Below are 21,491 nucleotides of genomic sequence, written 5' to 3'. Positions count from 1 at the left end.
ACAGTCAACGTCATCAACCAAGTTTTCTAAAAGCCTTCTCTTCCTTGTCCTCTGTCTTCCAGCATCTCAGCGACTTTTCCTTTTCTTACGAAAATCTTTTCTTCCATAATCCAAAGTAGCAGGGGAAAAAAGGGGGCAAACTGATTTTTTACAATGTTTTTGAACTGCTTATCCTTCGGGGAAAATGTGCCCCAAAGGCCAAAATGTTAATACTTAGACTCTGCCTCTCCTCACCTCCCTAAATTGAACCTGGAGGTGAAAGAAATTGTCAGCTGGGTTGGCCTTTTCTTTCTCAGGAACAACATTGCAGAAAGAAAGAGGTGTGTGTGCATGCGTGTGTGTGTCTGTGTGTGCAGAAAAAGGTGCATAGCTTTACCCCATTAAAGTCTAAGCTCTGAGAAGGGAGGAGACCCAGGGTCGGCCTCCCCAGTTTCAGCGCGGTGCCGGAGCCGCTCTCCTTGCCCCCGGGCAAGCTCTGCGCCCTGGAGCTGTGCCAGGACTCCAGACCGCGCCTGGCAGGTCGGTGGGTGGGGGGGCCTGGGCCCTGGGTGTTCCCTTTGCAGAAGACGCCCATTTGGAGGGAAAACTCCCTTTATTTTCCTGGGGCTCCGTAGCCCCCCTCCTCAGTCCCCTATCATTTTTACGCTGATCACACTCATGATGATGAACTTGCAGCTCAGCTTCCTGCCGCCTGCTTGACCCGGGAGCACCAGCAGGCTACCGGCCTCGCCCTTAGCTCCCGCCTCCTCTCGCAACCTCGGGGCCTCGGGGCGCCAGTGGGGGCTCCAGAGGGCCGGGGCTGCAGCAGGGGCGCGCGAGGGCGCGGGGTCCCGCCGGGGAGCGCGCACGGAGCGGCGCCTCGGCCGCCCTGCTTCCTGGAGCTCTGCTCCTTTGACCCCAGTGGCAGTCCCTGTCACTGCACCGCTCTCGTTCCCTCCGGCTCGCCGCGCCCTCGCTCCCTCTCCTCGCCCCCACGCTCGCTCTCTCCCCAGATCGAGGCTGCTCGGGTCCTTTCTCCCCCCGCCCCCCGTCTCCCTCTCGCGCCGCGCCCCCGGCCCCCCGCCCCAGCCCGCGGCGGGACCTTCGGGGTCGAAGGTTCTGGCCCGCCCGCGCCCCTCGCCGCCCCCGCGCGCCCCCCGCGCGCCTCCCGCCGGCTCCGGCTGCTCCGCGATGGATCGCTTGCTCGTCGGGCGCTGAAGGCATCCCCGGGACCCGGAGCGCAGCCCGGGAAAGGTAATCCGCCCCGGGAAGGGAGGCGGAGGGCGGGGGAGGGGGAGGAGGCGGCCGGGCGCCCGGTGCCGCGCGCGAGAGGAAGGGAAAAAAATGCACACACAAAGCGGAGCCCGGGTGAGAGGTGCCTTGTCAGAGGCGCGTGCGAGGGGCTCGGAGGCTGCGGACCGCGGCTGCCCCGGTGCCCCTGACAGTCGCTCGAGTCGGCGCTTTCCGGGCAATTCGGAACCCGAGGAGGGCTTTTTTCCAACCCCCGGAGCGAAAGCGAATTCTTTTTTAGGAGCTGTCTCCCTCCCACTCCCCATGTCGCCCCTCTGCCCTTCTCCCCTCCCCCCGCCCCTATCCTCGGCCCCCGACCTCCCGGGGTCCCCACCTCGCCGCTCCCTCCTCCGCCGGGCTCTTTTAGCAGCGGAGGAGGGGGTGTAGGCGAGGGGCAGCGGCGAAAGCCGGGCGGCGGGGATGGGGGTGGGGACGAGGGCACGGCGAGCTGTTTACTAGAAAGTCCCGGGGTTCTGTGTTCGAGCCGCCCGGGCCTAGGCCCGGGTGCATTGTGTTGGCCCGAGCCCTGGGCGCCCGCGGCGGCCGGAGCGAGGTGCGGCGGCCGGGAAGGCGCCGCGCAGCTTTGTGCTGGGTCTGCGCTCCGCGGCCGCCCTCGGGCCGCCTGCGCGCGCGCCGCTCTCGCGCGGGGCCGTTTCTCACCCTCTCCCCGCGCTCCAACCTGGATCTCCCCCGCCGCCTCCTGTCTCCGCGATCGCAGCCTGCAGAGCGGGCCAGCGACCCGGGCTGGGCGGCGGGGGACGAACGGCCAGAAAAAGTAACCGTTGCCGCTCGATTCTTCCCTCGGGAGGCAGGAGTTTCTTTGCTATTTACATGTAACAGGGTTGTCTTTGCAAAACCTTTGAATTCCGAGGTTTTGCGGCCTAGGAGGTGAAGGGGGCATTTTTCCTGGAGATTGGGGAGGGTATTAGAATCCACCAGCAAGGAAAGAAATTAAGGATGCCCCAGTGGGCGGATTTATACCACACCCCTCCCCAGGACACCCCAAATTAAGTGCAAATGCAGGTCTTGAAAAATGTGTAATCGAGATGCTGCAAACACACACAAACAGGTCAGGGTGGGGGGAAAAAACAAAACAAAACTTTAAGTGAAAGAAGAGATTTCCAAAGAGGGGGGTGGAAATCCGTGGCCTCCACACCCCCTTCGAACGTTCGCTGGATCCCTCCCTTTCTCTGCCGCTCCAAGGATGCAGCCCGGCAGCTCCGGGGCAGAGAGCAGGGAGGCGCCGGCGGCCCCGGGCGCGGGTTCGGCTCTCAGGATTCGGGGATGCCAACGCGCCCTGGAGGCTGACGTCGGGGGCGTGGGGCTGTGATGCTCGAGCGAGGATGGCGCGGTGTCAGAGCCATTGGCCGCCGGTGGTCATCAATCAATTCGGGGCTGGGGAAGCGGTAGAGAAAGAAGGACAAGCGCCCAGCGGAGCCTGGGGCCGCGAGCGCCAGCGCCAACAGTGCCAGCCGCGGCGGCCGCGGCGGAGACGACGGCGGTGGCAACGAGGGACTGAGCGAGTAAGGCGAGCTGGTGCTCCAGGAAAGAAGGGGGAGCTGTAACCCGGACAAGCCGGCCGTGAGCCGGGAGGGCAGGGCGCGCGCGCGCGCGAGTGAGTGAATGAGTGTGTGTGTGTGTGTGTGTGTGTGTGGTTGCTGACCCCCCTCTCCCACAACTGCCCACCGTAGATTTAAAACAAACACACCAATCCAAAGTAGAGAATTCCGCACCCCCCGCCCCACCATATATAGACTCCACGCGTTGCCAGAGGCGCGGGAGAAAAGTCCTGCCCTTTCTCTCCGAAAGAATGTGCCAGCCGGGTGTCCGAAGTGCTGGAGACAAGTTCAGGTGTAAGTGCGTTGGGAGGGAGGGCGCTCTGTGGACAGAGGGCACGTGGAACTTTGTGCATCCGTCTAAAAACCTTGGCGGAGAAACCGCCCGGAAGGCTTCTGGGCATCGCTCCGGGATACAGGGATGAGTAACTGGAGATGGGCATAAAAGAGTAAGGGCGTAAGTTGAGAAAGCACTCGATCTGTGCGGCAGAGGGAGGAGAGAGCGAAATTTGGCGGAGTTGGAGCCGGCGAGTTCCAAAGTCCGGCCAGGAGGTTGGTCGGACGATATTCTTAGGGGCTAGTGAATAAAATGAGCATCCTTGTTTAAACGAGGAAATCCCGGGCTCCTTTCTCATAGGCTGTGCCGTGCGGTGTTCGGGTAGAGAGGTCATGAGTTGTTGCTTTGAAACTTTTGGTAAATTGGACTTCTGGTGTCTAGGAGGTGGAGACAGTTATTTAATTCCTCAGCTTTTAATCCTTTCATTGCCAGCAGACTTTAAAAGGATTTCCCACTAGATTCCTAAAAAAGAATATTGCAAGTTGCACAGCTTAAGGCACAGGAGAAGTGATTGCTGTCTAGGAAATGCAAAATGTGCTCACATGATTTTTTTTTTTTTTAAAGAGAAAATCAAAGTAGCACCAGCATGAATGTTTGGCAATGTCAGTCCCTTTTAGATTTTTCTTTAGGATTGCTGGCATTTAGTACTGGGTTCCTTTGTTTTGTAAAGCAAATGTATTGAAGTATAAAAATGGAAATTTAAAAAAGAGTACTGCTCTCTTTAAATATTATACATAAAAAGTAATGTGTGTGATGAGGATGAGGTGCTCCAAAATCTGATCATTTGGAGGGTTTTACTGCCTGTATGAAGCAAGGGGATGCAGGTTCTTAGTAGTTTGAGGCGGTGTATCATTCTGTCTTGTTTCAAGCTTTTTCCAGGTTTCTCAGATTAGAGGAGGGAGTTTACCAAAAAAAAAAAAAATGCCTTTCCCATGTGTTGGTGTTTCATATTCTTGATATATGATTATCCTGTGATGTGAATGGGGGTGAACATAGCATTTTTAAAAAATAAGCTTTTTCTTGACTTGTCTGTAAAGGTTCCTGTGAAAGTTTTGAAGCTCTCTGCCTCAGTCTGACATTTTCTTCAAAGGACTCCAGATTAAAGAAGATAGACGCTGCAGGTGCACTGTTTCGATAAAACATTTGAAAGAGAACATGGTAAAGATGAATTCAAATGAGGTGCCAGCCACCCATTTACCCTTTTGAGTTACAGGGGCCTGTGCTTGCTGATGAAAAGATGTTCTATTTGTCTTACTGGAGCAAAGGTGCAAAAAGGCACAGATCTCACTTGGTAGAAAGGCAATCCCATGTTGACTGTGGGATATAGTGGACCATATAAGAGAGCAAATTGATCACCTTCTAAGTTCTTTCTTTTCTGGACTTCAAATGGGAGGGTCTAATGCCAACTACTGTAGGTCATTACCTAGATATTTACATAATAGGTATGTATCTTTCATTTCTAGGCCATTTTGCTGAGTTTAATTAGTGAGTTTACTCAAGGAACATTTAAACTGTTTCTGGCTCCGGGTGCAGAGATTGTTACAGAGAGGTCACAGTGGTCTAGACATGAATTTTATTTCCTTTGCTTCTTAATGTTCTGTATTTCACACAATAGACATTGATGGCAGGAACATAAGAATTGCCATGTAATTTTTACACCACTCTCTAATTTATGCAAACACTAAGTTCTCCAGTCTGAAAATGTGTATTTTTTCCTCCTCTGTGCTTTGATGGCTAACATTCTTTTTAATGACAGTCATTTCTATAACAGGAAGATGTTTTCATTTGTATTTACTTTTCAGCATGTCGCAATTATGCAGTTTTGCACTTCATTCGTGTCTCGGTACTTTGTGTCTCAAAAGAGAATTACAGTACTTAGAACAGGACTGCAATTTGAAGCAGGTGTTGTGTTTTACTGTTATGCAAAATAACAGTAAAATATAATTGTGGGGGAAATTAAGGAAACAGCTGCAAACTTGGTATGAAAACTGCTACATTATGATTTGTAAGCAGTTCTTATAGATATCTTACATCAGAGAAGCAGGCAAAGATTTTAATTTCGTTAATCCTAGTGGCCTGGTTGTCTGTCAGCCAGTGCTTAGAGGACTCATACCTCCCATGAAGTCAGGAAGAAGAAAGAGAACCCAAAATGACACTTTGTTTAAAATGCCAGAGCAGGAGGGATTCATGTCTTGGCAGCGCCATTGTGTGTTAGGAACGCAGGCAAGGTGGGTGTTATTTAGCTTGCTTTGCTAATATGAAGAAGGCAATGATTTGAGTAGAAGGCTGTGGAATTTCTTAGCTCAGCTAGCATATGGAGGACTACACAAGCCCTGGGTTGTAAAATAATAAAATAAATGGCCTATGGCAAGCCATCTGCCTTTTGCTTGATATTTAAGGTGTTTCATGCCAAATTTAAATCTAATCTTATTATTCTAAATATTTTTATTTGAGATAGCATCTAAGATTCCCAGAACTTCATGGTGCACTTGGTGGACGTATTGTAATGCAGAGCGCTTAAAGTAAGAGTGTGGGTTAACCCAAGGGTATCCAAGGAGCATGCTGTCCCCTTCTTGAAAACTTCCCTGATCAATTGCAACAGCTTAGAGGCAGGGATGGGCTCTGCTCAGTCTTTGTGCACCTGCTGTAAAAATAAACATCCTCATTTCTGAACCCAGTGCAGCAAATAATATAGTGTCTTTTAGACAAATAATCAAAATGAGCTGAAAAAAATTTTAAAGGATGAAACCAGCTACTGAGAATATTGCAGAACCAAGCAGGAGTGAGGGCTTCCCTTATGGCTCAGCTGGTAAAGAATCTGCCTACGATTCAGGAGACCTGGGTTTGATCCCTGGGTTGGGAAGATCCCCTGGAGAAGGGAAAGACTAGCCACTCCAGTATTTTGGCCTGGAGAATGCCATGGACTGTATAATCCATACGGTCACAGTCAGACATGACTGAGAGACTTTCACTTTCAAGCAGGAGTGAAGCGGTAGATTCCATGGCCACCCTTCTTTACTGCTCCTTCTGGTCTTCAAGAGGCTGGTAATGAATGCACCCAAAATGGTAATCCAAGTCTGGATGTGTTCAACTTTCCCCTGAGTAACTGGACGGTTTTAAGAACCTATGTTACATGTAGCAAGAAGGATTTGCCTTAACATAAAGTTCTTGGCTGGAGTAGAATCCATATGTATACTGTGCTTTGAGTACCTATGTATTTTGGAACCACTGAAAAATTATATGTGATGTGTGCATATATTATGTGTGTATCATAGTTACACACAGGTATCTGTGATGAACACAGCATTTTAAATTTACATTTGGCATTGTGTTTTATGGCTGTGCTAAGCACTGAGGTTTCAAATTATTCTGTGACACCAACTTTGTAGAGACCAAACGTTCCAATTAGCAGGGAAGGTTTGGAAGACTCTCCACTTCGAGCTCAAACCATTTATAGTTAGACACCATGGCAACTGTGGATGTGCCCTTCCGTAATTCACGTTAAGTGGCATAATTATAATTAAAGAGGAAATCTTAGTTTGAACACCATTGAAATGATTTGCTAGCAGCCAGCTGTGTCGTTTGGAGTGCCATGTCCATTCTGAAGTATGTGCTGGATGGAGAGTTGGGAAAGGTTTTGTCCACGAAGCGACCACACAGATTAAGATTTTTCCTGAACCAATTTTACATCCAGGTGTCACGTCTGACATTGTTTAGAACATCCTCTTTTTCTTTGTCCTCATTTTTTTTGTTTTGTTTTTTTCCAGAAACGCAGAGCAGTATTGATGAGTAGATCCTTGGGTTCAGAGGTTGGCTGAAACGCACCATGCCCACTTCCATCCTTCGCTCCGGAAAGTTGTGAATTGCTCATGCCTATAGAGAGAAAGGATGGCACATGGGATTCCTTCTCAAGGCAAAGTTACCATCACGGTGGACGAGTACAGCTCCAACCCCACCCAGGCATTCACGCACTACAACATCAACCAGAGCAGGTTCCAGCCGCCACATGTACATATGTAAGTATCGCTTGTGAACTTAAAAAAGTTAGCCATCAGGGAATTAGAAAGTCGCTAATGACTTGGAGAATAAAAGATGTAGGCTTCACCAAACAGATGGCTTATCTGTGGTTCCAAGTATGGCTCAGAGGAGTCCTCTGCATCTGGGTAACGCTGAACGTTTCCAGAGTATGTACAGTCGACCATAATTTGCTATTAGATCTTTAGAGCCCTCAAGGGCTTGCCTACATTTTGTGGATAACAACAGAGAGGTTCAGATATTCACCTGATGTCACACAGCTGATTTTGGCAGATTCCCGACCCCTAGTTCAGTTCGGATTTACCTTGCATTGCTTGCTTCCCTGATGAAATGTCCTTAACATTTCTGTAGTTTTTTTCCCCGCTATAACTCACCCCACCAGCCCTTTACATTCAGCTGGGAAATAGGCCTAATTGGGACTAACTGTCCAGCCACTGCTAAATCTGTTGTCTTGCCTGTTGCTCGTAGAACGTGTGCAGCATGCTGCTGGATTTGAACAATATGGGGAACAAAGGATTAAGGACAGTGGGTTCCAGGAATTGTACTTTTCCCTCACTCCCTCATACTTTTTATTTAAGCCCTGTCTCGGTTTAAACTGTTTAAGGAACAAAGTGCGGGAGAAATCCAGAGGCAAGGATTTTGCAGCACCTGGGTGCGCACCAGCTTTTTTTTCTGTTCCTCTGCTACAGGATGTGCTGGGCTTTCAGCAGGAGGGGCAAAAGGTCACCATCTCCCTTGTTTATTCAAGGCCTGGTGCTCATTCTCTATTAGACCCTTCCAATGTCTAACATGAGTCTTTCATGGTAGGACTAAACCCCTTTGAAAAGCATTGTATAGTCAAGAGAGAAAGGAGGTTAGGGATCTGTTGACTGATTTTGCCATTCCTGGCAAAATTGAACTCGGGGCATGTCCAAGTCACAAGCTCTTTTTTTAAAAGTAATTGTTTTATTTGGGCATTAAAAAAAAAACAACCCAGTAAGTCCACCTCCCTCCCACCACCAACACAGACACACACACAGATACATGCAACCCCCTCCTCAAATTTACAAACACTAACCAAACACAAAGATCTTTCTCTTGACTGCCTGGGTATTGTCATAAGTACTAGGATGTTACTTTGCAAGTTTGCATATTCTGTAGAGCTCCTCAATTATCTATGATAGGATTTCTGCAAAAAAAAAAAAAAAGAAGAAATAGAGAAATCCTTGCAAATGGTTAATGCTAAACTATTTCTAAGATTTTTATACTCTCTTTAAATCAGGATATGTTCATAATAATGAAGGTTTCTTGGTTTTAAGGAAAAGTTTTTAAGGGAAAGACTTTTCTTTGTTAAAATGGCTTTTCTGAATACTAACTGTGTGTTAATTTCAAATATTCCTTTTATTCTTCTGCTTCTAGTAATTGCTTTTCCTTCAAATATGTTATAGAATGTGTGTAAACTGGACTTAGGAATCCTTGAGCTCTGCTTTGCTGGTGTAACATTTCTATTAAAGAATGGCACAGCACTTTGTGGATTTTTGTTTCCTTCCAGGCAAAAGAAAGTATGTTTTGCCCCAGATTCCTTGGAAAATGACTGACAGGGAATCTCAGCTTAGTCTTTGCTTGTTTGTAGCCCTAAGATTCCACTGGTGAGCTGTGAATGCACAATGATATTTTAAAAATCATGTAGCCTTAGAACTGATGTACATGATCTAGCCATGAAAAATTTGAAGGATCAGATTATACCTTTTATGAAAACAAGCCTTGAAAAGTGGAGTTTGCAGTGGCGGCTTGGACAGTTGTGTAGCCCTCTTACCCGACTTCTGCCCTGGGAGTAGTAGTTCTTCCACGGTTAACTCCAGGTGCCCTTGGCACCTTCATCACCCATGAGCAAGGGCGCAGGTGGAGGGCTTCCCACCTACACCTTTTGTTCCAGCCACGCATGTTGGCACCCCGTGGGCCTTTCTGTCTTGGTGCCATTGCCTTCACTGTTTCTCACAGCTGAGACGCTCACATTTCAGCTCTGCTGAGAGTCAATTCTTGGCCCTCTGCATCTAGGAAACCTTTTCTGTCTTCCCCAGTCCAGAGTGACTGTGCCCATCCATCCCCCACCCTCCACCGACATGACATTTTCATCACTTGGTGTTTTCCTCCAACCAGACCACCTCCATTTTTATTCTTCTCTGTTTCTCTCTTACCCCTCCGTTCTCCCTACCTTCTCTCTCAAACGATATCATTCTTTTTTTAAAATACTGGGGCAGGTTTGTTTTATTAAAAACAGTTTTTTAACATTTATTTATTTGTTTGCTGTGCTGGGTCTTGGTTGTGTCACGTGGGCTCCTCAGTCTTCACTGAGGCACGTGAGGATCTTTAGTTGTGGCACTGTGGCATGTGGAATCCAGTTCCCGGACCGGGCATCGAACCCAGACCCCTGCGTTGGGAGCATGGAGTCTTAACCACTAGACCACCAGGAAAGTCCTGTATCATTCATTTCTTTTTCAAGGCAAGGATTGAGCAGGTGACAGGTGTTTAGAAATATTGACTGATCACTTGATTGATCCATGGATTTGATTGTGCATTGTGTTGAAAAATTGTGATTGAGATTTGGAGATGTTCATTGGGATCTCTGACCAGTCTTAACACTCAGTGTTGTTTGAAAGAAGGTACACATTATCAAGATGCTGGCCAACCTTTTCCTTGACCTTTCTTTTCCATGCTTGGTCCCCTAGCACAGAGACCAGCCCATACTGGGCATTCAGATTTTTTGGTTAAATATGATCATGTTATATCTAAAAAGATTGCCCAGGGTCTAAATAGAAACCTAAATTGGCTGGAAAATACCTATAAAATATTTAGTCTAAAATTTCTTCAGTTTTTCTAAATTTTTAACATGTCATGGTTAAAACACAAAAGAGCTCTACTCCTCTCCCTGAAGGTATTTTGTCTTTTCTTCTTGAATAGTTGCTCATTTATTTTGCATGAGTTTCTTAGAACATTGGCTTTCCTTTTGCACTTACAACTGACGTCTGTGGAGACCCATGACAGATCGCCTGGATTGAAGTTACAGTGCTGATCCGTAAAGTGAGCTTTTTCTTTCAGGAAACCTAGTTGAGGTTTAGTTAACTTGTTTAAGAAATAGTTCACTTCCTATTTAATTAGTTTGTCGCACCTTAGCTTTGTGACCCATCTTGGACAATTTACCTTCTCTTTTAGTAAATGTAAACATTTGCACCAAATGATAGATATGAACCCTTTTAGCTCTGACATACCAAGATTAAGATTGCAGTTAGGACATTTATTTGCAGGATGTGCTGTGAGGGGAACACCCATGCGTAAGACCCAGTTCCCATCTTCGTAACCTCATCATTGATTTCAAAGCTGTCATTTCAACTGGCATTAAGGGTTTACCACATGGTCCTGGTTTGGTTTCACTTGGGAGTTCTGAACAGGTTGTCACCAGGCCTTCTAGGAATCACTGGTCTGCATCTCTGCCTGTGATGTAGGGAAGTTTTTTTTTTTTTTAAAGAAAGCAATCCCATATGACCTTGGGAAAGAAAATTAAAGCACAGCTGAAGTTGACAGGGCAGAATTGAACCCAGAATTTCTTATCCAGATTCTTAAAGATATTGATAGATATGATGGTTGAAAACCAGCAATTAACAGGGCTTCATTTTTCTACAGCCCTGTCACGTTCCCAAGCAGAATGCTATTTAGTATTTTTAATGATGAAACTTATTTAGTATTTTCAGTGAGGGTAGGAGAAGGTGCTCAAGGAATCAGTGTAGATCTCAAAACACCAACAAGATTTTGTATGTTTTACATTGTCTGAGGCCTAATTAAGTACTGTAAAACATCTTTAGTAAGGTATCTAACCATATCTGTTTTTGCATCAAAAGTCACCCTTCAGTCCCTTGCAAACCAGGATGATTGGCTACCCTATTGAGGTTAATTCCTCACTTTTTTCTTTCAAGATTGGTTGCTAGGAAGCTCAAATTAAATTTTATTTTCAGTTTTGGACACTTTGTACTTTCTTGTCCATGGCTTTAGTTGCCAACACCCCTGGAATCTTACTTAACTCTTTTTCTTTTACATTTGTTTTGAGGAGGCAGGGTAGTATAGTGGTCTGTGTCACCAGTGGAATTAGATTGTTGGATTTAAAACCTGGTTGCATGACTTACTAGCTGCATAACCAACTGTGGAGAAGTGTATTAACTTCCCTTTTTTCCCATCTCTAAAATATAGATGATAAAAGTAGCACCTATCTCCAAAGGTTCTTGTGAAGGTTAAAAACATTATTATCTGTAAAACTTTTAGAGGAATGCTTAGTATATTGTCTGTACTCAATAATTGTTAACTCTTTCATAGATGATTGTTTTATTGATTCTGCACTTTTTTATTCTGTCTCAGTTCATTTTGAAAATTAGTGGAGTATAGATAAATGGATAAAAAAGAAAATCACTGGTAAGTTTTGTCCTGTCTTCCTCAAGGAGTCATTACTAGCAAACTTGTCCTACGCTTAGTTGCTCAGTCATGTCTGCGACCCATTGGACTGTAGCCCAACAGGTTCCTCTGTCCATGGGCTTTTTCAGGCAAGAATACTGGAGTGAATTACCATTTCTTTTTCCAGGGGATCATCCCAACCCAGGTATCAAACCCACATCTCCTGTGTCTCCTGCATGGCAGGTGGATTCTTTACCCGCTGAGCCATCGGGGAACCCGTAGTAGCAAACTTGGCTGGGTGTAATTTTTAGCTGTCAATGTTGGAAGGTGCCCTGACTTCTTTTTTAAAATTTTTTACTGAAATATAGTTGACTTGCAAAATTGTATTAGTTTCAGATATACAACATAGTAATTCTATATTTTTATACTTTATATTCCACATAAAGTTATTATAAAATATTGGCTATATTCCCAGTGCTCTATATTGCATTCTTGTAGTTTATCTATTTTATATCAATAGTTTGCACCTCTCAATCACCCACACCTGTTTTGCCCCTCCCTCTGCCTCTCACCAGCAGTCTGTTCTCTGTCTGTGTTTCTGTTTTACTATATTTGTCCTTTTATGTTTTAGATGCCACATGTAAGTGAAAATGTATAGTATTTGTCTTCCTCTGTGCCCTGACTTAGTGCCTGTTGGGATGTCTCACCTACCTTGAGTTATTCATGGGTTTGTCAGCCCCAAGGGGACAAGGAATCTGGAGAGCTGAGTGTTGTCACCTGATTTTTCCCTGTAGAATCACAGTGGCCTGCATTCACTTGTGCTAGTCTCAAGCCTTCGTAGCCCTATCAGTGTCTGAGGCTCTGTACCTATGGCTGAGGTTAAAACAGAAGCATTAAGTCAGTCAGTCAGTTTAGTTGCTCAGTCGTGTCCGACTCTTTGCGACCCCACTGACCAGACCGCAGCACACCAGGCTTCCCTGTCCATCACCAACTCCCAGAGCTTGCTCAAACTCATGTCCACCAAGTCAGTGATGCTATCCAACCATCTCATCCTCTGTCGTCCCCTTCTCCTCGTGCCTTCAATCTTTCCCAGCATCAAGGTCTTTTCCAGTGAGTCAGTTCTTCACATCAGGTGGCCAAAGTATTGGAGCTTCAGTTTCAGCATCAGTCCGTCCAATGAACACTCAGGACTGATCTCCTTTAGGATGGACTGGTTGGATCTCCTTGCAGTCCAAGGGACTCTCAAGAGTCTTCTCCAACACCACAGTTCAAAAGCATCAATTCTTCGGCACTCAGCTCTCTTTATAGTCCAACTCTTACATCCATACATGACTACTGGAAAAACCATAGCTTTGACTAGATGGACCTTAGTGGTTAAAATAGAAGCCTTAAGAGTTAACTGGATTTAACCAGGACTGAGTACAAATGGTATAGCTTGAGCTGGGGAATGAGGACAGTGTTCACACGGTTGCTGATAATGTGGTGTGAAGTCAGAGATCTCTATCCGAAAGCTGATCTCACTAGTTGCTGGCTTGGCTAGGTGATGATGGGCTGGATTACTGAACTTCTATCTTCTCATCTGTAAAATGGGTTCAATGACTCTCTAAGATGGTTGTCAGTGTTACTTGAGATGATGTATATGACATAGTGCCCAGAAGATAGCATTGGTAAATAAATGCTGTGATCATACTTCTGGTCTTGTCCAGTAGCTGGGGAGCATGAAGTGTTAACATCTTTTTTTTTCCTGAACTGCTTGTGTGAAACTTGACAAGTCCAACTTGTCCTTGTTGCTTTGTTGCATTTTAGAGCATCTGTCAGTGTTTGCTTGGGCATTGCTAATCAAAAATGGTCTGAAGCTTTTAGGGTATCCTGGTGATCATCCCATGCTGAATTCTTACAAGATTTTGTTTGTCTAATCTCAAATTTTATTCTTAAGTGGTAGGAAATATTTATTTCAGGTCTATATTAGTTATCCTTGGCACTTCCGAGGTGGCAGAGTGGTAAAGAATCCACCTGCCAGTGTAAGAGATGCTTGGGACACAAGTTTGATCCCCGGGTCGGGAAGATTCCCCTGAAGTAGGAAATGCCAACCCACTCCAGTATTCTTGCCTGAAAAATCCCAAGGACAAAATAGCCTGGTAAGCTACAGTTCATGGAGTCACAAAGAGTCAGACACAACTGAGCGACTAAACACAATAGGTATCCTTAGATATAAGAAGAAAGTTACAGAAGGGTGTTAGAGAATGATGCCATTTGGTTAAAAAAAATCTCAAAATGTGTAAAAAGATAAATATCAACATTATTGGGGATTCTGTAGGGAATAAATTTACAAATAAATTTAGGGGAGGGAATGATAGGTAAAGATCTTAACACTTTTATTTTATATACTTTCGTCTATTTTATAAGAACTCTATAATGCTTTTATGATAAAAAAATATTTAGTTAAAGAATGATAAACATGTGATTTGTCTGCAGTCCCTTCTGCTTTTAGTTAGCAAGATTTGCATTGGAGGCTCACTCTCATGTAAATCGCTTTCTTTGGGCCCAGCTTCCTTGGGTGGTACCTTCTTCTGTTCTGTGTTGTAATCCAGGTAGAGACCAAAGGCTGTTTCTTGGTTCAGTGTCATTCAGCTTGCTCCTCTATGTGAAGATGTGAGGCCATAGATGCTGCTGACTTCTTAGCATCTAATAGAGGGAAATCTATTTAAGAAATGCTGTCAAGTTCATTTTTGGAAGCCAGAAAAGTGTACAGTATCAATAAATAAAGAGCTTGCTGTCACAGATGACTTGACAGTATTTCAGGGAACCTGGATTCTGGTCCTGTCTTGGTCACTAATTAGGTCTGTGATCCTGAGCAAGTTGAGTGTCTTTGAATTTCAAGTTCCTCACCAGCTGTTGCACTCGATGCACTTTAGCATCATTCCTTCCTACCCTGGCCGTCTAGGGTTTCCTCTTTTCTTCTCTTTCCTTTAGTCTGTTTGAAATAAAGAACAATAATCCCTCATCATTAGTGATATTCTGTAGGGAAAGACTACATAATGAGACATCACGGGGATACACTGGAGGAGAAGACCAGTGACCCCCCACCTCGCATAGGGAGGAAGAGGAGTATCAATGAATGAGTGATTGTCTGGGGCTCTGTAAAATTACACAGTACTCACAAGGTAGAGATTCATTCTTTGTCGAAGAGCTGGGTTGCATTAGCTGTGTGGAAAAAAAAAAAATTCTAAACATTTTTCTCTTGGTAAGCCGCTTTCTCATTCTCATTACAAATTTATCACTGGCCTGCACATTAGCATGGCCATAATTTTTGTTAATGTTTTCAATCTGAAATTCATCTTGGAGATGCTGAATGGCCCTTTTGGTTTGTGCTCATGTACAAACACAGGGTGTTTTTTCTTTTCCTCTCTCATTTCTTTTAAAAAATAAGTTCTTTTTCCTGTTATGCTCCCTGAGGGTACTGGTCTCGTGGTCCATGACAGTTTAGGCTTCATTTCAGAACTGACTTTTTTCCTATCCCGTTGATTTCTTTGCTTTTAAAAGGCAACCTGAAATTAGATTTTTTTTTTTTTTTTGTCCCATATGGATTTGTCCTTAGAAATTTAGCTGTATGTTGCATAACTAGGTAGTTTTGTTTGTTTTTGGTTCCTTGACTCTCTGGGAGGGTAAAGAATTTTGACAAAGCCGATTCTTTCTACTATGGTATGCCTGGATTTCAAATCCTGAAACAGTTACCTACTTTTACAGAGAGAAAAGATTCATACGAAAAGTGTGGCTACAGTCAGTGGATTGGCATATCCTGAAACTGGGCAATTCTTAATCACCTCTCCTTATGGATTAAATTTATCTCCTGATCTGAGTACAATTTTTAAAAAACATTGTTTTGATAAAAATAGACAAAAATGACAAGACTAGCTAACCAGGAAAGGAGTACTATAATAGGGAGTCTGTATTTGAAACATATTAATTTCAATTCTAAGATTTAGAGCCTGTGAAGATGTAGATTTTAAGATATGAAAACAAAGCTAATAATTAAATCTGCCACCTCTAGTATAACAAGCTCTAGGTAGTTCTGAACTGTTTCAAAAAGGAGAAAAAACTCACCGAGTCTCAGAATGTGTGCATCAGCTTGTTTTTCATCTTCTTCAGTGTTTTCTTCGCTCTCTCCTTCCCATGTATCCTTCCCTTTTAGACTTACCTGGCATCCTGGAAACTGGGTGTTTCTGTAGCTATCCTGGCATAATTAGGCTATTATTTAAATATCAGTGTGGACAAAATTGCCACGATTTTCCAGACCACCATGTTAGTCTGCCTTTTTTTTTTTTTTTAATGTAAAAAGTACACTTAAAGGCTTTGTCTGTGTAGAAACACTAACTTTGCAAAGAGAAAACTTTGTTGAATTTATTGGCCTTTGCAGTATTTGGATCTGCATATTTTTCTTTTTCTTTGGCTTTGAAGATTTTTTTTCCTTCAGTTTGTCCCTGTAAAAGGGTAAAATGTATGCAAATAAGAAAATGTGTTGTCTTGCAGGCTTTTAATTTTTTTTTCCTTTACCACACATCAAGAATATACACTCTAGTTGGTTTAAATTTTCATGTTTTTATATTAAATAGCAAAGCTCTTGACACTAGTTGAAAAAAAAAACAAAACAGAAAAACACTAGCACCATTTAATAGAGCAAAGAGGTAAATTTTCAGAACTTGTTAGTATTGAGCTTTAAAATTTCACGTGAGAATTAAACCCTTCTTGAGGTTCATTTGTCGGCAGTGGCTTCCTTACAAGATTGTGGTGCCCTACCACCATAACATGAACTCTACTCAAATCCATTTATTTCTTTGAATAGACAGTCTCTGAAACCTTCCAGCTAAAAGATTTGATAATTCTCCAATTGGAAGGAAAATATCTTTTCTCATCTTTCGGTGGACTATTTTGGCATTTCTGCTGATTGGCTAAGAAAAGCGGTTTACTTGTGGTATTTAGTTTTAGGTATTTGGGCCACAGACCAAGTTTCAAACCGTTTACATATTGTACACTTAGTTTAAAATGTGTTTTGCCCAAAGACTTAAAACTGAAATTAAGAAAAAAAAAAAGGTAAAGTCTCCCACCAGCTAAGCAGCCTCAGCATGTTTCTCTAATTTCCTGAGTTAGCCTTTTGCTATAACATGGACCTTCTACCAGCTCTGATTTGGTCCTGAGTTTTGGAAAAATTTCCCCCTTTTGTTTCATTTTGCTTTGCCTTAAGATTTCACTTAAGACTTCAGAGAGAACCACAGAAGCCTGTCAAACTGTATGAGGCATTTTTTAATAATCACAGATATTTTTTAATAATCACAGATACCCGTTGCTCTTAGTTTTGCCTTATATTTAATATTCCATTTTTTAAAAAGTACCAACTTTTGTACATTGGTCCTGCTAGGGTGTGGAGGAAATATAATGAGGAAATAACATGTTTTATGGAGAAGAGGGAAAGTAGTGGTATATGTGAAGAAGAGAGAGGAAAGGAGAGGGAGGGCCTGGCAGGTATATTATTAGATTCTAACTCTTTCTTGCAGTTATGATGTCCCTGGCCTTGGGCTTGACTTGAATGCCAGGAGTATGTCAGCACATCCCTGAACATCAGTCAGCGGGGAGATAAGACAAATTTCACCTTGGGTTTTTAGGGTATGCATGCCAACTCTACATACCAATGAATCCAGCATTTGAAAGGATCAGAATCGAAATTTTTGATACACTGACCTGTGTTGATCCCTGAGACAGAACAATTTGTTAGACTTTTTTGAGTAACTCAGAAGTTTAGGTTTGTGTTTCAATGTTAAAAAAAAAAAAAAATCCATTTGAGAAATAGTGAACCATGAACTGGTTTTTGAGAAATGTAAAAATATCTGAAATGTCAGCTGCCCAAGGTCTGCCCTCTGTTAGTCTCCAGGAGACTTACCGTGTGTTGTGCTTGATTCTGACTTTCACAGTTAACTTGTCTTCACTTTGTTCCTGACCCTCACATTTTGGGCACAGCTGGATGCCCTGAAACCTATTTTGTCTCCACCAGCTTAGAGTAAAGAAGAATGAGGAGGGGGACGTCTTTGGGAAGAACTGACAGACTAGGAAGGAGGTATTAACTCCTGAAGGATATTAATTCCTAATTCTTCCATAGTGCAGTTCAAAGAAGACTCTCTTCCCCCTCCATGTGAAATAGAAAAGCACAGGTAGGTGTCCTTTTCCTTACAGAAGGGTGAGTCTAGTACCACCCCCTTGTCGGCTGACGCCCTTGAGAATTCAGAAGGGAAATAGCAACCGCGTGGGAGGTGGTTGGCCCCCGTGTCCCTGCCCCTCGGTGCTGGATGGCTGGCCTGTTTTGCATCTCTCCATCTCGACCCCTCCGCCACATTAATGGCAGCCGGCACGCTCCACTGTTTATCTTGGAATTCGATACCATCATCTTGGCAACCAAACTGGGACCTTTACTGCTCACATTGTTTGTCATTTGTTGTTAATTATCTGTTACCATAAATTCTGCACTTTGAGAAAAAAGGGAATGTTTTGAAATATTTCCTCCCAACATGTAAGTGGAGCTTCATTTTCTGTGGACAAAAGAAGGGGGAAAAAATCAGCTCTTTTGGGAACTGGTTTCAGGGAATTCAAATGCCCAGGTTTTTCAGACCAGCTGGGTTTGTTCTTGCTAATGTGGCCAGGATTTGCAGCAAAGGAACCTTTGCAATTTAGGAATGGCCTGTATTGGTGAGAGGTACCCCCTTTTGAGGAAAAAAAACAAACAAACTTTACATAGGGAGTTGTGCTTTTATTGCAGTCTCTTGGTGCATAATTGTGTGTTGCGTTCTGTGCGAGAGCCTGTTCCCCACAGTGGATTTCTTGCTTTCAAAGGTTATTAAGACAGAGCAGTCCAAAGTGGAAAGTAGCTTCTGCTTACCTGCCTTTATGAGGTGTTTATTTTGTCAAGTGTAGAACTAAAATGAGCTTTCTGGCCATTAGGAGATTTTAGTCACGCCCCACACTCTGCAGGGAGGGCTGTGTCACCTTATAAACAAACAGCACTGCTTTGAGAGGTGCTCTACCACGGGCTGCTGGAATCACCGCTGGACTTAACAAAGCAGTCAGCAGAACAGGAGACCAAAGAATGCATGAGTGTATTTTGGAGAGGAGAGTATGGGAGTGGAGTGGTTGTTGCTAAGCAGAAATCTAGGCACAGTCAAAGATATAAAAACTGCTATCATTTAAGAAGTTCCCCAGAAGTATGTCCATAATCCTGGCTGTCTACCCAGGTGCCCCTTCTGTGTGTTCACTTACAGACTCCGCTCCTAGAATCTCATCTTTACTGTGGTCACAGATCATAATATATGCGCCCATAGGTAATGGTGGAGGTTATATTAGATGATGCTTAGTACAGAATAAGGCACTTAGCACTGTGTCCCAATGCTCCGTGCCTGGTAAATATTGTTATTAATACCGTTGTTTACCAGGATCGTACCCACAGTGTCAACACTTGAACTTCAGCAGGGTTTTAATGGTGCCACGTGGCTCATCCTTCACCATCAGCTTTTTGGTTGCCGTGAAGCTGGGTGTGTCTTCTGTTCTTGTTGAGAAGTTTTATTTGTCTCAGTACTTTTCAAGTATTTAGGGTAGCGCTGTCTCCCAAGGGATTCCCACACGGGGAGGGAGGGATTGAGTCTTTGTTAACCTGCTGATAGTCAGGGGCACAGACGCAGCTCCGGTCTGCTGCTTTGGACAGTGTAGCTCTTGGTGATGTGCGTTTTCCTGGAGGTGAGGAATTGGCTTGGATCTGCTGCCTTTGGTTTCTGCAGAACCAGAAAATGTTCTTCCCAGGCTTAGAAGGAAGGTCTCCTGATAATGGCGTTGCCCCTGAAATAAAACCCCCTTTCTACATATTCCACTTCCTTTATTTGTTTTATTTTCTCTCAGTGTTTTTTAAAGGGAGTATGTATGGTAGGTGCTGTTTTAGAACACTGATTACAATCAGAAGAAATGAATATTAACTTGGTGTTTCAGATTTAGGAACCGTTTGGGTATGAGAGTAAAAGACTGGATGGAGAGGAACCGAGGTTAAAAAAAAAAGCACCATCAGACTGCTCTGGGGGAGGCTGGGAAAAGGATTTAACACTTTGGATTCTTTAGAAGCCATTAAAACTCTGATGGGATCGGATTACCTGACTGCACATCTGAAACATGAAACTCTTGCCCTAAACCGTGCAATTGAGTTAAGCTCAAAATTCAAGGCCTCCCCCCAAGACTGGCCTCTGGGTAAGCCTCACTGTGGATGGCAAAATGATTTCCTTTGAGAGGAGCAAGACTACAGTGAGGTTTTTATGGCCAATTTAGCCCGTGTATTTGTGCCAGCCAGACATTTGGCAGCACTTAGTGCCAGCTTCGGTGATCTGTCCACCAGTTTTTCCCAAGGTCTTCAGTTCCGTCTGGATTCTGGGCTGACATTGAAGAGAAGATACATTGTAAATCCAGCTTCCTAGGCATGCCTCCTGAATTTTTTATTTTTCCAAGTGGAGAAGTACTGAGAGGTGTGGGAGAGCAGCAGGCCCCCAACTTTGAGGCTCAGACTGATGCTGACGGTCCTCCTCCCTAAATATGCTTTCTTTTCCTGCCTCCACGTTTGTCACTGCTTCAGGGGAGCCCCTATCCCTTTCTCTGGACTCCATGAATTCTTTGTATGTATGGACTCAGAGCACCTCCTATGAGCAATGCTTTTTTTTGGTCACACTTTTTATACATATTTTTTTCTGACTGTTTGTGAAGTGTCTGTCTTGCAACTAGGCTTTAAATTCTCTGAAGACTGTGGGACTCTTTGCATTTTACTTTGCTGCCTTTCTGTACCTGCAGCACCTGTCACGTGCTAGCACGTTCTAGACACTCTTCAAATACCTGTTGAAGGAATGAGTGACTGTTGAATTTGTAAGAATTCCGTATTCTCTTACTGTGTGCTTCCCCAGGAAGTGTGTACTCCCTTGGAATCATTCATTCATTTTGAGAGCATGTATATAGACTTGATGCTATGCATGCCTTTAAAAAGGGTAACATGAGTCTCCCGTGTTTTTTTCAGGATGGAGCTGGATGAAGCTCAGAGTGAGTATTTCTGATACTCCTACACTAATGCTATCATCTGTCCTGCCTCCAGTTGACTCTTACTTTGACAGTAGTAGACTCTCATTTCTAACATAGGAAAAATACCAGTTTCACTTTCATCTTGACCCTAAAGTTTTGGGTTTCCTGTGTCGTTTCCAACCTTAAAAAGAGAGGCGTTAGAAAGTATGCTGTCTTAACTCCTTGTAAAGTGTTTATTTATTGATCCTGTTTGGCATCAACTATTGTTGAGTGGAAGCATGAAATTGGCTCAGTGGTAAAGAATTCGTCTGCAAATGCAGGAGACACAAGAGACATGGGTTTGATCCCCAGGCCGGGAAGTTTCCCTGGAGGAGGAAATGGCAATCCACTCCAGTTTTCTTGCCTGGAGAATCCCGTGGACAGAGGAGCCTGGCAAGCTGCAGTCCACGGGGTCGCAGAGTCCGACACGACTGAGCACGCACGCACATATGCACATACCAGGACTCTGACTGACAGCTGTCCCTAATATGTGGAGTTTATCTGAAATGAAGACCGTGAAAATGGGTCATCTTTATCATGGGAATCACACATTTTGCATAAAGTGAACCAATTTTATTCTGCATCTTTGTTTTCTTAACAACTTCAGTTATTTTTTTTAATAGTAAGCTCTTCTATATCTTACCACATGACTATTTTCACAGAAACCTGTAATTTGGATTTAATACAGGTAACAACATTATAACAACGTTGGTGTTAGGTACTGATTGAAAGTGTTTTAAAATTTTTCC

The 21,491-nt window shown here is 44.0% G+C and overlaps 1 protein-coding gene across 3 annotated transcripts in view; it reads left to right on the top strand.

Moving 5' to 3' along the window:
• The first annotated feature begins 1,142 nt into the window (after positions 1-1,142).
• MPPED2 (metallophosphoesterase domain containing 2) overlaps positions 1,143-21,491 on the top strand; it is a 210,660-nt gene continuing 190,311 nt past the window's right edge. The window contains exons 1-3 of one of the 3 annotated variants that reach the window (XM_061381009.1): positions 1,143-1,233; positions 6,930-7,178; positions 20,702-20,724. In XM_061381009.1, coding sequence (XP_061236993.1) covers positions 7,051-7,178; positions 20,702-20,724 — 151 coding nt within the window. In that variant the 5' untranslated portion in view covers positions 1,143-1,233; positions 6,930-7,050. Of the gene's footprint in view, positions 1,234-3,051; positions 3,123-6,929; positions 7,179-20,701; positions 20,725-21,491 lie in introns of those variants that run through there. The other 2 variants (XM_061381006.1, XM_061381008.1) reach the window with 2 other exon arrangements.

This window comes from Bos javanicus, chromosome 15, assembly GCF_032452875.1.
Source record: "Bos javanicus breed banteng chromosome 15, ARS-OSU_banteng_1.0, whole genome shotgun sequence".
Classification (NCBI taxonomy): domain Eukaryota; kingdom Metazoa; phylum Chordata; class Mammalia; order Artiodactyla; family Bovidae; genus Bos; species Bos javanicus.
Note: the sequence above shows the minus strand (reverse complement) of the source record. Positions and strands in the feature narration are given on the sequence as shown.